Source organism: Electrophorus electricus, chromosome 9 (genome assembly GCF_013358815.1).
Source record: "Electrophorus electricus isolate fEleEle1 chromosome 9, fEleEle1.pri, whole genome shotgun sequence".
NCBI classification, from domain to species: domain Eukaryota; kingdom Metazoa; phylum Chordata; class Actinopteri; order Gymnotiformes; family Gymnotidae; genus Electrophorus; species Electrophorus electricus.
This window is the reverse complement of record NC_049543.1, coordinates 4,802,206-4,818,268: the sequence shown is the minus strand read 5'-3', so window position 1 is coordinate 4,818,268 and position 16,063 is coordinate 4,802,206. Positions and strand designations below refer to the sequence as shown.

Below are 16,063 nucleotides of genomic sequence, written 5' to 3'. Positions count from 1 at the left end.
TGCAATGGGAGAAATTTTGCATTAACATCTTGTAGCTTCGATGTGTTCGACGGTTTGTGAGCTGCATGAGCCAACCCTTACCTGCCGGCCTTTGGGGCCAGCTGTGTGATCCTGTGCTGTAGCAGAAGCTCAGACCTGTCTACTCACACAATTTGGGGCACACAATGCAACTTCAGTGGAGGGAGTTTCCCTGTATTAACCTATAGATGAGATGCTGTGTGATACAGCACTGCAGCTTCAGCCTGAGGAGGGAAAGCTGTGCACCAGGCTAATAATACCGAAGGCCTCTTATTGATGGGATTAGCAACCTTCTAACTCTACAATACAGCCCGCTGTAAGCATGAGTCAACTGAAGCAGCACAGGGGTCAATATGGCACCCATTTATGATTCAGTCCCAGTTCAGTAAGAAGTTGAATCTTTCAGTCCACATCCCAGTGAAGTTGTTGCCTGTTGCTTTTAAGCCTTTAATTGTTATATTTTACAAATAACTGCTGGTAACCAAATTCTGCAGCAGTCTTACAACTGAGGGTTTCAGAGAAGAGGTCATATTTCAATGAGTTTAAACTGCTACCTGAGCTTCTCAAACCTTGTCCCTGGTCATTTCCTGAAAAGCATCTGGTGTATTCCCACACGATCAATGCCAAGGTCCCATAAGTTTGACATAACGACGAGCTTTATTTTTACTTCTTGAAAACTCATCGTTGCTGTATGGTTTTCCCTTAAAGTCAAAAGAGAGCACATTACCAAATGTATGTCCAGTACAATTAAGGGAATGTTATAACTGCTCCACTTTGGAGAACATCTTAACACTGCTTAATATTTTTCTATTTCATATCCGTTAAAATCAAATCAAAGTTTATTTGTCACATACAGTCATACACTATAACTGGCAGTGAAGGGGCTTTGGTGACTGCTCTGCCCGTTGCTGAGGAAAGATGCATAAAAAAAATACAGATCAGGGTAATGTGATTTTAAACTGGAATAGATCCTAATGGATCTGTTATGTGGCTAGGAAATTTGTAAGCCTTTTAAGAGGAATAAAAACAAGAAACTGGCTTGTCATCATGTGATACTTTGTCCTACCAACACCCTAGATGGCAATCCACTTTTTACCCCCCACTCAAGAGAGGAGTAATCCCCATGCTAGTTTGAGTGCACCGAGCATACCGTATGGGAAAGCCAATTCCCCAGAAACCTTTTCACTGCTTGATTTGTGCTGTTCGCTAAAAGTGTGCAGCATCAAGTAGATCGGACACCAGGCCTACGTGTGTCACAGGAGTGCCATCATGTGTTGAGTTGAAGAATGGGCAGGTGGTACTGAACTAAAACAGGCGCCCCCAAAAAACAAACCCACATAACAGTAAACTTAGACTCAACAGTGAGGCCAGGAAAGCATTTATTGAAGATGTTATAGAGGATTAAACCATGACAAAGGGAAAAAAGAATCATGGTTCCTTCCTTGGCATGTCATTTGCCATTGCTTATGGCAGCAACCCACAATTTTTTGCCATCAAAGTAACACTTCTAGCTCTGTAAAACAGCATTAGAAAGGCTATGGGACTGCGAAACTATGAAGTCTTACAAAGTTAGAAACTTCAATTGCCAACACAATTTATTAAATACCACCTAAGAAATAAAAAAAGTACACAAATATTAAGTTGAAGAAGAGAGATCATTCCAGGATAAATAAATAATTTCCTTGAGTTTTAATTCAAATGTAAAAACTTAAGAAAATACTGTTACTTTAGTATAGTGTATGTTTATTCAAAGTCATCAGCAATGTCTTAGTATTTTAAACAGCTGTAGACGAAATCCTGCAAATGTAGTGTATCTAGCAATGCTTAGCCACCTCTTAGAAAACCTAACCCCGTTCAGAGTGAACACAAAATAGATTTCACACTCAAAATAGGAAGGACACTTGTATAATTGCACAAGCTAAATCGTAATGTACTATATGCATTACAATGAACAATTATGTAATGTAATGCCAAGTCAAAAGGCAAAGAAAACAAAAGTGTTATCTGTATAAGCTAATCGAGTAACTTGGAAAGCTTTATATAAATGGCTCACGATACACCACATCAGTGTCATGCAAGGGATGCTGAAGCTAGCCTGTCTAGAGTACGCATCTAATGAGCTACACTACAGAAACACATCCCATCTGTAGGCCTATTCACAAAAGCATTGAAATCTCACTGGGGGAAAAAAGAGCAAGCTATGGAAAACTTCAACAGCCAAATGAACCACACAGCTCCTTGAGGGAGGGGAGGAGGGGGAAAGAACCCCAGCAGATCTTTCTGGATCTTTTCGAGACATGTTTCCTCAAAAGGATGTCGCCAAGTGGAGGAGAACTTGCTAAAGCCCAGAGTAGTGCCCGAACACATTTTTAAACCATCCCAACAGGAAATAGTACATATATTACTTAATAGAATCTATATTAGATATATAATTAATATCCGTCATATGCACAGTGTACATCAGTCATAAACAACTCTGTGCACTGTATAATAGTATATCTATTTATACTTAAATAAGCAATATAACACACACATTTATAACCATCATATACTGTTTTCAATCAACAGATAAAAAGTAAAAGCAATACAAATAAAATGCTGGTCTACAAAGTAAACCAATACTTTACAATATGCGCGTTTTTCACTTTATTGAAACATCTCGTGCACAGAGAGATTTCAATGTCTGTCGGAACTGGTTTGAAAATAGGCTGGGTCTAGGTGCTTTGTTAGCATGAAGGCATCTTAAAGTATCTCAGACTCCATCTAAGAAAACAATCAGACCATAAACCTCGTATGGAAGACATACTGTATACTGTAAGCCCTTAGGATGGAAGAGTCATGCACTGAATAAGTGTATTAATGCTCTCTGCGGTTCACAAAAAGACTCCTGTTTCTCTTGAGGTGTTCACGTGTAGAAAAAGAAGTTGGGCAAACTTTCTGGAACCTATCCAATTTTGAGATGGCTTAAAGGTGCTACAGGTTGGTCCTTTGCTTCCAGAGTCTGGTCCTGCTGCCCATTATAGCACAAGCTAAACTGTTGATGTGTCAATATTTGATCAGGCTCAGTCACCCATTATGTTGTTGGTGCACCATGGCACTTGCAATGGTATATATAAAAATCTTTAAAAAAACAAAACAAAAAACAAAAAAAACCCCCACATGTTTTGTAGTAAACTTCTGAATTTTGCAATGAGCTGCTGTCACCTGGGACAACAGGAGCTATGGTAAATTAGGGATTTTTGATGAATGTTTCTATAGTGATCTGTTAACGATTTAGGATGATCATTTACACAAAAATTCAACACATAGCTCCTTTAACAACCACACGTTTCTAGCATGTTTACAGAGTGCAGAACCCATGAAGAATCTTTATAGGATAAAGACAAAACAGCAGTGACTAAAAATGATCAAAGCCTCATTTGGCAAATTCTAGTTCACAGAGTACGTTATATTTTGAGTGCCAATAGTCATTTTAGCCCAAAACAGCACAACATCAATAGAACACTCTAAACGAGAAAACACCAAAAGTACAATTCAACACCAGCCCCTCCACACCACAAAAAAAAACACAGGGTCTACTGTCCCAGTCTACTTCTCCACTCAGATCAATCTAAATGCTGCCAATTGAGGTGTTTGTGTGAACCGCGGATGCCTTGCTGTCGGGATGGCCGTACAGTGGGATGACAGGCTGTGCCGAGGCATGCGAGGCAGAAATCAAGCATTTTTTAACACACCAGCGCGTCGTGATTTTCTCTGACAGGGATTTCTGATGAAACTCCTTCGCTTCTCAGGTTCGTGATGCAAACCTGGTCATTTTGCTAACTTGAATGTATCTTCCACAGATCCAACATGCGAACTAATACAGCAAAGGACACCAAAATGGAATGGAAAGGAAAAAAAAGGGGGGGGGGGGGGTAACCCTCTACAGACACACAGCTCAACACACAAAGCAGGGTTCAAAAACCCAAATTCTGCGCTTTGGACTTCATGAGATTCAAGCAATGTCCACCACTACAGATAAGTACCAATGAACACAGGACTTGAGAGATCAGAGGCACACAATGCAAAGAGGGAATGTCAGAAGACTGTCGATGCATACGCTTAGAGCAAAGGTTAGACAGTATATGAAGCAAGGTAACTATATAGATGCAAAAGAATTTACCAGCATCGTTTGTTGTTATTTTGAAACTCCACGTCTGTCTATGCAAAACATTTTAAAAAATACTCACTCGCAAGTAGCTCAAGCACCGAAAGAAAAATAAAGGAAAGCCTCAAATACTGGCCACAGCACAAGCAAAGCACTTGAAAATGAAATGACTTCTATTCCTGTGAGTAAAGTCTTCTCTCAATCTCTATAAAAGGCAGAGTGCCACATTTTTGGCACCAGGCATCAATAGTTACATTACAATCACTGCTGACAGCTATCCCACTATAGGGGAGTAAAGAGACAGCTCCCTAAGGGCAATTATATTACAGTAAAAACTGTACAAACTCCAGGTACCATTTTGGTTGGCAACATAATGTAGAACAATGGAAATCCCAGAGAAACTGCCCTGGGAGTCAGATTTGTGTCGATGGTAAGGGGAGGGCGCATTGCCCCAGCGACAGAGCTCTCTTAGAGGGCACCAGGCCTCGGAGCAGCACTGCGAAAACGAACGAGCTCTGCAGGGCTCGCAGAGACATGCCTTACACCCTAAAGGCCAGTGAGGTCGACGATGGCCTTGATAAAGATGGTGTCATCGCGGATGTAGGAGTTCTTGGAGTCGAGCTTGGAGAGCGGGCAGAAGAGCGGACAGCCACTGGCGATGTTCATGTCACTGACGGGCCTCTGGAAGGAGGAGGAGGAGATGTCCGGCCGGAAGGCATCGATGATGTGCTCCCTGTTGTTCTGGTCCAGCAGCATGAGGGTGACCTGTGGGCGTGGCCAAAAATAACACACCAAACCCAAACACACACACACACACACACACACACACACACACACAGACAGAGCTCTGAAAGGCATGAAGCTAGTCCAGTGGCTTTTCTTCCAACATTTTTTAAAAAGAAAAATAATCCATACACTTATACTGCTGCCAACACTGGGCTCATTTTTGATGAGAGGTACTAACCTTTTGGTTAAAAGGCCATTTAAGCAAGGCATCACTGTGTCCCCTCATCACCACGAAGAACAGAGACAGGTGGCTGCCACGCCCCGTGCCGTCCCCGTTCAGGTAGATGCGCAAGCACATCTTGTAGCCATATTTACTGGTATAAAAAGCTGCAGAGCAGGAGGAGGTGCCTTAGCTTTGTTTGCATTTCTTTTAATTGGATGAAAGAGGAGGAAAAAGAAAGTGTCCACCTACCGGGAGAGAACATGGCTGGGGCCCGCCCTGCCACTGCGTCCTGCCTCTTCTTGGAGAAGTCTGAGATCTTCCACACAAAAACTCCGTCATAGGTGGCGGCGGACATTTCCCTCATCTTCCCTTCCATCTCCACGATGGAGAGATCCCGCAGGCCCACCGTCCTCTCCAGCTGACGAACCTTCATAGGGATGAGAGGCAGCCATACATCCAGCCAAGCATTGCATACTGTACATGGAGTAGAATATGTCTGAACACACAGAGCCACATCTACATGCACATAAACATACACAAGTGAGGTACAACACTATTTTTGTCAGCGGACCTTGTTGTTGAGTATCTCGATCTTGTCCTGGTCGAGCCTGTGCTGACGGTTGTAGGCCTCCATGGTGGTGGCGGCGCGCTCCATCTCGCGGTTCAGCACGCAGACAATGTTCTCGAAGGTGCCCACCTTCAGCTCCAGGTCCTGGCAGCGGCGGCTCAGCTCCGCCACCTTGGCCTTCTCGCTGTGGAGCTGCAGCTCGAGCGCAGCACCCACCGTGGTGGGCAGCGGCGTGAAGGACGTGGCCAGAGTGGGCGGCGGGGGCGGAGGAGGTGCGCAGGCCCCCTGCACGGGAGACCCCGCATTCAGCTGGCCCATCTTCAGCTCCAGCTCGCGCAGAGACTGATGCAGCTCCTGGATCTTGTGGCTGGCCAGCTCCAGGCTCTGTGGCTGCAGGCTCTCCAGGTTCACCTTGATGCCCATGATAAAATGCAGAAGCAGGTTCAGGTGCTCGTAGGAGCATGTCCGCTCGTGGTCATGGATCTTCTCTTTCTCCACCTAAGGGCGAGAGTGTGTCATTTGGGCGATTGTCCAGTGGCTTGAGACCGCCATAACCAAGAAACAATTCACTCACGGACATATCACAGCCGACGACATGGAATCTGCAGGGAGTTCGGAATTTGGTACACAGCTTAATATGGTCCACGTACTGTAGAGATACGCAAGGCAAAAACAAAACACCGGAACTAAGATGAGCACAAAGAACAGCCAACTCAGCTCACTGAATAAAAAGAGAATTTACTGAATATACTTATGTAAATGTAATATAACAACCACAACAGCAGCAGCAGCAACAAATATCCTAAATTCACCTTTTCTCTGGGAATTTTTTTCTTCGCACAGCCTTCACAAATCATTGGATATTTAGGGCAAATTTCATCATGAGCCTAAAGATAAAAGGTATTAAGTTGATAAACTTAAGAAAAATCAAACTAGAGTCCACAACCATAAAGATAATTTCAAACTCAAGCAGCATGCCTCTGAAATCTACGCATCAGACTGGGACCACAATAAAAAAAATGGCTCACCTTAATGTTTTTAAAATGAAAAGGTTCTTTGCAGTATTTGCAGTTCAGTGTCCTCTCAGGACACTCTCTTTCATTGTGCCGTTCAAGTTCATTGGCTCTTAGGAGCTCTTTGCAGGAGGGACAAGGAACGATCATAAAACCACACTGTCCCTCATGAGTGGCCTGGGAAATATGACAACACATTTAGATGAAGCCACTTCACTGTTAAAGGGCTAAAATGTATGAATTTGACTTGCAACAAACACTTATTGTGGGGAAATGCCGTCAACCTCATATTCTTTGATGGTGCCTGTCCAACTGCAACCTTCATTTATACACACAGCTTCAAGGGCTTCAACTTCTCTTTTGGCAGCATTATCAGGAAAAGCCTGGTAATATTGAGATTAACACTTTATACTTCAAGTTACTTAACGAATTTATATTTTGCATGTAAAAATTAAGTATTTTTGTGATATTTTACATTAACATTAAGTTTTTATATCTGAAATCAGTACAAATTTATTTAATGTCTTTTTTTCCAGTTATATCGCGCTTTCGATTTCTCCTTCATGACTTATTTGCAATAACAACTCACGCAGCCCTGTTTCAAAATTGATGTTGGCTCCTCAAAGATATCTTCTTTTATACAGGCACTGCATTTTTGTGGACCAGAGCTGAAAAGCAAAAACAGACCTTTTTTTTTCTTCAAAAAAGGTATAAATACCATATCGTAAATGTGGATGAAGATTATCTCGTCTCACCAGAACAATTGATTAGTCACAACACCATGCTACCAGAAAATCTAATCTGGCTGGCAACAGAGCACAATATAGACCAGCTAGCTTCCAAGCTACACCCCAACAGATCCTATTGTTTGAGTTGCCTAACAGACACTAGCTTTACTACTATATACTACCACAAGAACATGACAAAAATGCCCCCAAAGGAACTATCAGGTCATATTCATCTTTTGTTATGTCAGGTGGGCCAGCTAGAGATTACAGGCTTAATAGCTGTCTTGTTGTTAAATCTAGACGGTTCTGCTGTCTATCTCGTATATTGCTCAATGAGTGGCGCTTACCTCACGGTTTTGTTAAAACAATATGAACAAAAACGATGTCCGCATTGCGCTTGAAAAGGCCTCCGGAGGATTTTCTGACAAATGTTACACAAATGTTTGTCCTCAAGCTTGTTGGCCAGAATTTTCCTAGGGAAGCCAGGTTTGTTGCCTTCTAATGACGACGGTGGCGACGGCTCCTGTGCAGCCATTATTCCCGATCGAGCATGTGACCTGGCTATAACCGAGAAGTGAAAGGAAAGTCATCTCCTAGCCTTTCATTGGTTTTGTAGAAAACAAATATTTTTGCATTACCTAACCATCAGTCACGCAACAGTGAGGTCACTGACTCACGATGACACGGTTAACTGGGGTTATCTTTATCTGAAACATGTTTTTAAAAACAGTAAAAAAAATAATAATAAATTTTTTTTTTTAAATCGCGGTTTACCCGGGTCTTTGCAAAAGATGTGGCATATGTAATACTGTAACGTTAAATACATATCTAGCTTATTATTAAGACATTTCACACATTTTCTCAATGTTTAAAAGTCCTACCATAATATGTTCCAGGAAACTATCGATGAAGACTGAACGCTCTGTAACCATCATCGCTATATTACATTTATCAAACACTTAAAATACCGTTATGTTATTATTTTCCAGGTTGTAAATAACAGTAGATAAACACCGTGCAGTTTCCGTTATGTGTATTAAAATATAAGGTAGATAATATCCAATAGGGGGCGTTGTTCGCTTTCCTATTTATAAAATAGTGGCCACTGTTGCAACACAGAGAAATTAAGTCATATTTAATGTTATATAAACTGGGTATTTATTTTTATTCTTTAGTGTGTATTGTTTTACCTTTTAAAAATGGCCCAAAGAAATGTAAGGAATTTAGGTCTCATGAAAAACAGTGCATATATGTTATCTATGCCCGATGCTAACATCTGGGTAAATAGGAAATTCTATTTACATTTATTTAAAAAGAAAAACATATATCCACCAAAACATTTATTTACACGGGTTTCATTGCGGTTTAAAATTGCATTTTGCTGCTTGTCCCCTCCTCAACAGGACACTGAAACCTTTATTTTGAAAATGTGTAAAAAAAAAAAAAGGGGGAAAAAAAAGAAAGAAAAAAAAAGTCATTCTCATACAACAGGGCTGCTTCCTTCACAGCTTTGCTTAGCGACCCCGTTAACGAAACAAAAATGATGGCTAGGATAGCTAGATAGCTACCTTTGTTAGTTGATTTAGAGTTAGAGGAAGTTTGCATGTACTTTTTTTGTACTGTCATGACGTGGTGTGGAATTTTTCGACATTAGCTTCCCACCTTAGTTAGCTATCTGCTAGCCTACCTAAGATAGCTATCCAGTCGTGAATGGTTGCCCTTTGGAGTTTAACGTCGGAAGCGGCTTCTATATAACGTTAACTAGCTAGTGGGCTAGTCTCTCGAGTCTCCATCGGCAAAAACTAATCGTGTATCGAACATAGACAGCTACAGCTAGCTCACGACCCATCTGCTTTCCACAGTCAAGATTATCAAGATAACATTTCAGGAAACTCAGTTCTTGCTATCATACTTGACTATTGACCATTCTTTCTGTTGCTTAAACTCTCGAGTTTAAGGAATCGACTGTTGCTTGTTAATAAGATCACTCAAAGACGAGGTAAGCCTTAAGATAAAATGAGGTTTAAATTGCGGTTAATTTAAGATATTAAATAGCTAGTTAGCTGGTTCGGATAATTACTCGGGAATGTAATACCACTGAGTGATGATGTCTTTCCGAAGTGTCTACTGCCAACTGTCTAAGAAGTTGGTTAACGCTAGGTAGTTAAATTACATTTGCTGTAGTTCTTGTTCTGTGGCTAACGCTAGCTAGTGAAAAGATTTTTGGTGATCCTGAACGCTCAAGCTCAAATGTCTTAATATATCTAAAGTTGGTGTGTTATTTTCATATCTAATTAGCCATTTGTTTTGTCTCTTTCTACATAAGTTATGGCAGAGGAAAGCACCCAGTTTTGCACCAATTGGTAAGGACTAAGTTTACTCGCGTCCTCTCTTAACCTAAATTGTTATGCCTTGATGTTCTTTAATGCTGATGATATTAAATCGGGAATTAAAAAAACAACTTCTCACCACCCCCGCCCCACCTCACCTCACCTCACCAGCAAGCATGACATTCCAGAGGCTAACTTTACCACTCATGAGATTCACTGTCGACGGAATATTGCCCTGTGCGATGTGTGCCAAGAACCTGTCCCCCGTGCTGAACTTTCGGAACACAAAGAGCAGGAGCACTCACAGGTAGGCTATGGCTAATACTGCTACTATCTGTCTGATAATGGTAAGGGTGATATATAAATTTAGACTATGTGGATGATGATAATCTTACATTTAAAGCTTGTGTTTCTGGTGTAGACTTTCAAAAGCACACTTTAATGTTTAAAGTTCTTTTGGATACACAAACTATGAAGCATGTTATAAACCAATGAATTGGCATACATATTACATGTTAGCAAGAGACTATGTCCAGACACAGTGTTCATAGTCATTTAAACAAATATAACATGCTTTGTATAGGAGGAACTTTGGTTGAGAGTTATTATGCAATTATGTAATAATATTTTATTAGGTTGTCAATTACATTTATGTCGAATGGGATTTTGTTTTGAAAATACCAAAAATAAACTGACGCTTTCATTCTACAGCTCATGACTGTTCAAGACATGTAGAATAGTTTTCCAAGATATGATACTTTGCAAACGGTGTGAATTAAAGAATGTTACCTCTAGTTGCATTAACTTAAACCAGTTGTCTTGTGTGGTGGTGGTGGGTTTTTTTTACCCTTCTCTCCACTCTCAGGAACAATGCAAATGTGGTCTGAAGATTGAAAAAAGGCTCATGGAGACCCATCAGGTATTGAGCTGGAGAACTGCATCACCTTTGCGTGAGTTTCACAAGAAAACAATAACCTAATTGGTCGTGACCTCATTCTGACTTCTGTTTGTAGAGTTCAGAGTGCAGCCTGCGTATGGTGCCGTGTCAGTACTGCGACCTGGAGTTGGCTTTCTCTCAGGCCCGCGACCATGAGGATTACTGCGGTACACGTACGGAACCCTGCCCCATCTGCAAGTGCAATGTCATGCTGAGAGAGAAAGCCATCCACCCAGCCTTATGCGGTAGCCTCACCCCTCCCCAGGAACGGAGGACAGGCTCCCAGCCTCCTGGAGCTTGGTTTGAGACCCAACCCATCCACAGCCTGCTTAGGCTCCAGGAGCGGAGCAATAACAGCGGCAGTCCTGGGTTGGCAGATCACAGGGGCCCACCTCGGCCATTAGAGGGCAGATTGCACAACAGCACTAGGGGACCAGTAGGGGCAGGGGTGAGGAGAAACCCAGCACCAAGGAACAACGAATTTGCTCACTGTAAGTTATTGTCTGGTTTAGCTGGAAAATCTTTTGTAAAAATAAATCACTTCTCAGCAATACTTTGTCTAACTACCTTAAGAGTTCCTAAGATCATCTGTTCTCTAGTTTTGAGATTACGAGAGGCGTTTGCTGTTTCATGGTGAATGGAAACATGAGTGTGCCTGAATGTGCTCATTTCCTTAGTGCTCGATCAGGAAGCCGAGCTGGAAAACAACAACAACAGCCTGCTGTGGCCCCTGGACCAGCTCCCAGAGTACGACTCTTCCGGCCTGGACTACCTGCTGGCCCTGAGTCTGCAGAGCGATGGCGATCTGGAGGATCTGGGGACTCGGGAGGGCGTGTGGACTGATGTGTGGGAGCACCGTCTGGGGGGGGCGCCTGCCCGAAGCTCTGTGGCGTCCCAGTTCACCTCCACCACCAACAGCAACATATACTGCAGCACAGCTCTCCCAAGCGCTAACACAGCCCAGACTCAGAGCCCTGCCTTTGACATCATGCTTCCCTGCGAGTTCTGTGAAGAGCTCTTTCCAGAAGAGGACCTCATCTTACACCAGGTCTGTGCCAAGTCTTTAGTTATCTAGTCTCAGCACATTGATGCTATATTGCCTCATGCCAATTTTGTTTTGTTTTTTTGTTTTTTTTTTTGTTGCTTTATTTTAATTTAAGTGTCCTACAAGTGTCCTTGTAGCTCATAGATCTAGATGACTGTGGGCTAGTTACACTAAAATTTAACTTGGTAACTCAATCCAGTCATTTGGTGAAAGAGACCTGTCTGCTTGAATATATGAATAGGATAAAGCAGCAGCCAAGTAGATACTTGTTTATGACTTTGTCAAATCACTATATTTGCTTTGAAGTCATTTAATTCCAGCTATTCAACTGTCCACTAATCAGGACAGAAAAGGATGAGTATTGACAAATCCTTGAGGTGCTCAGAATGAGTACACATGAACAGTTTCAGAACTGGAGAGAACCTTCAAAGGAGATGAAGGTTAAGATATGTATGGGATATTATACAATTATATTTCCTTATTTTTGCTTGTTTTTTGGGAACTGTTATTCTCAGTGTGGATGTGGAATCTCACCTCCTCTCCCTTCTGAGACACTAGTGCGTTTGTTATCCGTGTGTGTTGTGTCTGGTTACTTTCAGTGGTAGCCTCAAATGTCAAGCTCCTCTTGCACCTGTCCTTAGATCATATTTCCTTGTAGATTTATTCTTTAAATAAAGGTTTTAAGTATGTTTCCATGCACAACATAAGCACATGTATTGTCTTCAACTAGGCTTTAAAAAAATAACAAAAACACTTCCAGAAAATGACAAAGTTTATGATGTATGTATTTTCTTAAACATCTAGGAATTGAAAATGCACTTTCATGTGACAACAAGTGTAACAGAAAATATTTTCTTCCTTTAATGCAAATGACTGATGTGGTATCACTACTAATAACAGACCATGCCTCCACCCTATTACAAATGATCAGAGCTAATGTACAGTACCAAAGCATTATCAAGGGTTGAGGGTGGAGAAATAACCTGGCTTCTCTAGTGAATTCTTTATTAATTGCTGTTTTATGTGCTTACTTTATTTCCCAGACTGGTTGCAACCCAGCTTCTGCCATTGCCTCCTTCAGTAAGCAGCCTCCGTCTCTGCAGTATGAAGATGGCGCAGGTCACGAAATCCTGCCTCACACTCCCAGCCCCCCCAACCTCCCCCACTCTGTCTCCCCATTGTCCGACAGCCCCCCTTCCAGCCCACTAGAGGGCGACGTGGTCATACCCTGTGAGTTCTGTGGCATTGCTCTGGAGGAGAATGTTGTATTTCACCACCAGGTATCACAGCTGTGCAAATCTTGTCATTTACAAAGCATAAATATAAACAGCATTTCTCCTGATCTGTAATGTAGCCTCTTAACAGAAGACAGCGATAACACACAAGTCCTGCTTATCATAGCATGTCATTGCAATTTCTGGAAGGATTTTGATCAAGATGGGACAGCAAAAATATAAGTTCATTATTTTAAATTGTGATATTAATTTAAATTGGCAAAATCTGTATCTGCTGTAGTAATAACTGTGAAATAACTGCATTGGTTTACTGTAAGAAGAAACAGCCAAACATAACCTGTGTTTTTGACCAAATTCTAATATAAAAAGAATTTTGACTGTGCACTGAAGCCTTCAGTCTGTTTTGTTTTGGTTTTTTTTGCCACTTTGGTAATGTCTTCCGTTCAGGTCAGTCAGCGGGTGAGCTCTTTGAGGTGTACAGAAAATATTATGGTAGAAGGATGGAGGCTTTTTGTTCTTACTCTACGCTTATACTGACATTACACTGATGTTCAGGATAAGTGTGACCTCCGTCCTGTGACTGCTTACCAAGCAGATGGAGGGTCCCCACAGACACCCCTCCACGCTCCGAGTGAGAGATGTGGGAGGGGCTCTCCGGAGAAGCAGAGGAGAGTGAGACACCAGGGTGAGATTTCAGTATTTCAACCCATGAGTGCACACACACACCGTCACTGCACCCTCCTTTTACTAATCTGCAGTGTTATTACTGAAAGAAAACACTACCAAAACTGAGCACACTGACACAATTTTTTATGTAGGCTGTGTGCCCGATTGTATTATATTTCTAATTAGTGGCATGCTTGATCTTGCATCCAAATGTTCATTCTTTTTTGGGGTGTGCGTGCGCGTGCGTGCGTGTGCACTTACGCAGTGGATCCTAGCGAGGATTTCCTGGCACCCGGCTGGCAGAGTGGCAGGGCCAGTGGCAGTCTGTGGAAGACCTCTCCCTTTGTGAGCATCTCTTCTTCCGGGAAGAACACCAACGCAGAGCAGCAGGGGAGGAGCAGGAATCAGTGGGGGACAGCCCTGGAGAGTAGCTCCTCCCACACAGCTCCGCTTGGCGACAGCTTCGGAGCTTTGGGGTAAGCATGTGGCTGGGGAGTTTGGCTAGCATGTGAGTCAGCAATCTCCCTGCCATCCAGTCATGGTCAGCTTGTTAGCTTGCTTAACAAGACTTAGGCAATACACAGCCATTTCCAGTTAGCTGTGTCCCACACCTTTCAGTGCCCAGGCACGTCTTCTGCCATAATTTGTTTAGTTACTGACATTTTCCTGACAGCTTAAGAATACCGATGACTTTAACACTCTCTGCCTACCCCCCAGGCCTGTTTGCAAAGAGAGAACAGAAGGTAGACACACCCATAAGAATACTGGGACATCAAAGGTATGACATTTGGTTTGACATATCATTATAATAGAAGTTTGGATTAAAAATAGTAACGTTACTGTTTTAGGCAAGTCCTTTTTTCCAACTTTATTATGTTTATGTTCTGTAATGGATAATGTGTCTGATGTCACTTGCAGGCACCCAAGAAGCAGAATGTTGAAAAAGAGGAAGAGTAGGAGTTTTCAACTAGTATAAAGTCTGGAAGAAGGATGACTCTGATTGGTTAATATTGAAACACTTTGAGTGTGCTCATGTGTATTGTAATCTGAAAGGGTGTGAATGTCTTTGTGTCCGCGTTTAAAGAGTCTAAAATTTGATTATACTATCTTGGCTTCTAAACTATTTGCTTTTGTTGCACTACTTATACAACCTGTTTTGTTTTCTGTTACTGTTAGTCCAATATTTTTATACTTTTAGCCACTTTGATATCTTAAAATTCACTAAGATTAGAAGGATGATATGGCTTTTTATATTTTCCTAAAATCTGAGGGGGAAAAAAATATTGATGTTAAAGAAAGTTCTATTCTTCAATTTGCCTAATCTTTATCTTATACAAAAATATTAAGGTTTCATTCTAAACTGAGGCTTGTATAACCTTTTGATATTCTTTATGGGAAATGCCTGACAATTATTAAAAGCCTCTCTTCCAACTTGTCTCCATGTCACAATTAAACCCACAGCAATGTCTAAACCAGGCAATCATTTGGTCATTTACTGATGCCACCAGCATGCGGAATCAAATGTGAACTAGCATTTGCTGCTTGAAATTGAAACAGCAATTGCAGTAGATCAATTATTTTTGAGTTTTCATCCTTTATATTTCAAACAATGTATTTCACCATATAAAATGATTAATAACTAGTTTCATGGTGATGCCTACACCTTATGTGATAGAGCTTCACAAGGCGTATGGGATGTATAAACCTCACCATACTCAAGCCTCATGCTCTCACAATGGGTTTGTAAGAGCTGATCAAAATAAAACCCAGATGTGGCAGGCTGATGTGTCATTAGAGGGGGTGTAGCTGAGATGATGTTGCCTAAGCATTAGACCACCCAACTCAATCACCATCCATTCACCTAGGGTACTTGTGATGAGGTCAAGAGCTGTGACCCATCACTAGAACTACTTTAATACATCACATCGTCTAGAGACACAAATCAGAAACGAGGACGGTTAACAATAAAGTGGACACTTACCTGAATCTTGTAGGAGTGGTGGAACAGGTCATTCTGCTCTCTTCCAGGGACTGGAAAGCTTCATTGGGAGCTGGGATGGAGAAAGAAATTAACTAAACAAAGGTAGCTAGCAAGATGGAATTGACTATAGAGTGAAATCTTTATAAATTGAACATTTATTATGACATATTTGAGATGTTGCTTGTTTGTAAAACTTTGCATGCCTAGCCATCTTGGATAAATGGATTAGCCCTGTTATAATGAAGGAAGGGCTAAGGGTAAAGACCAGGCAATTCAGACAGAACTGCAGGACATTGACTTTTGAATTCATAGAGTTACTTTAGCAAGTGTTATTTCTTAACTTGTTTTATGTTTGTATAACTTAATTTTCCCCAATAAATACTGTAATAAAACTTGCAAATTTTATTTGTAAAGAGTCATACGGAGTGGTTTGTCTGTTTTGTCTA

The 16,063-nt window shown here is 41.5% G+C and overlaps 2 protein-coding genes across 2 annotated transcripts; one reads left to right on the top strand and one right to left on the bottom strand.

Annotated features, from left to right (window-relative positions):
* Positions 1-1,379: 1,379 nt before the first annotated feature.
* On the bottom strand, positions 1,380-8,443 carry traf2a (Tnf receptor-associated factor 2a). The gene is made up of 11 exons (XM_027010872.2): positions 8,305-8,443; positions 7,771-7,984; positions 7,285-7,363; positions 6,980-7,078; positions 6,711-6,872; positions 6,495-6,569; positions 6,257-6,331; positions 5,686-6,180; positions 5,364-5,541; positions 5,130-5,278; positions 1,380-4,930 (listed from the first exon to the last, which is right to left on the bottom strand). The coding sequence occupies exons 2-11, from the start codon at positions 7,956-7,958 to the stop codon at positions 4,712-4,714; spliced, it is 1,719 nt and encodes a 572-aa protein (XP_026866673.1). The 5' UTR covers positions 7,959-7,984; positions 8,305-8,443; the 3' UTR covers positions 1,380-4,711.
* Positions 8,444-8,888: 445 nt separating this feature from the next.
* trafd1 (TRAF-type zinc finger domain containing 1) lies at positions 8,889-15,108 on the top strand. The gene is made up of 11 exons (XM_027010894.2): positions 8,889-9,422; positions 9,750-9,786; positions 9,925-10,060; positions 10,619-10,672; positions 10,767-11,181; positions 11,368-11,738; positions 12,779-13,015; positions 13,526-13,655; positions 13,902-14,112; positions 14,354-14,414; positions 14,555-15,108. The coding sequence occupies exons 2-11, from the start codon at positions 9,752-9,754 to the stop codon at positions 14,591-14,593; spliced, it is 1,689 nt and encodes a 562-aa protein (XP_026866695.2). The 5' UTR covers positions 8,889-9,422; positions 9,750-9,751; the 3' UTR covers positions 14,594-15,108.
* Positions 15,109-16,063: the final 955 nt, after the last annotated feature.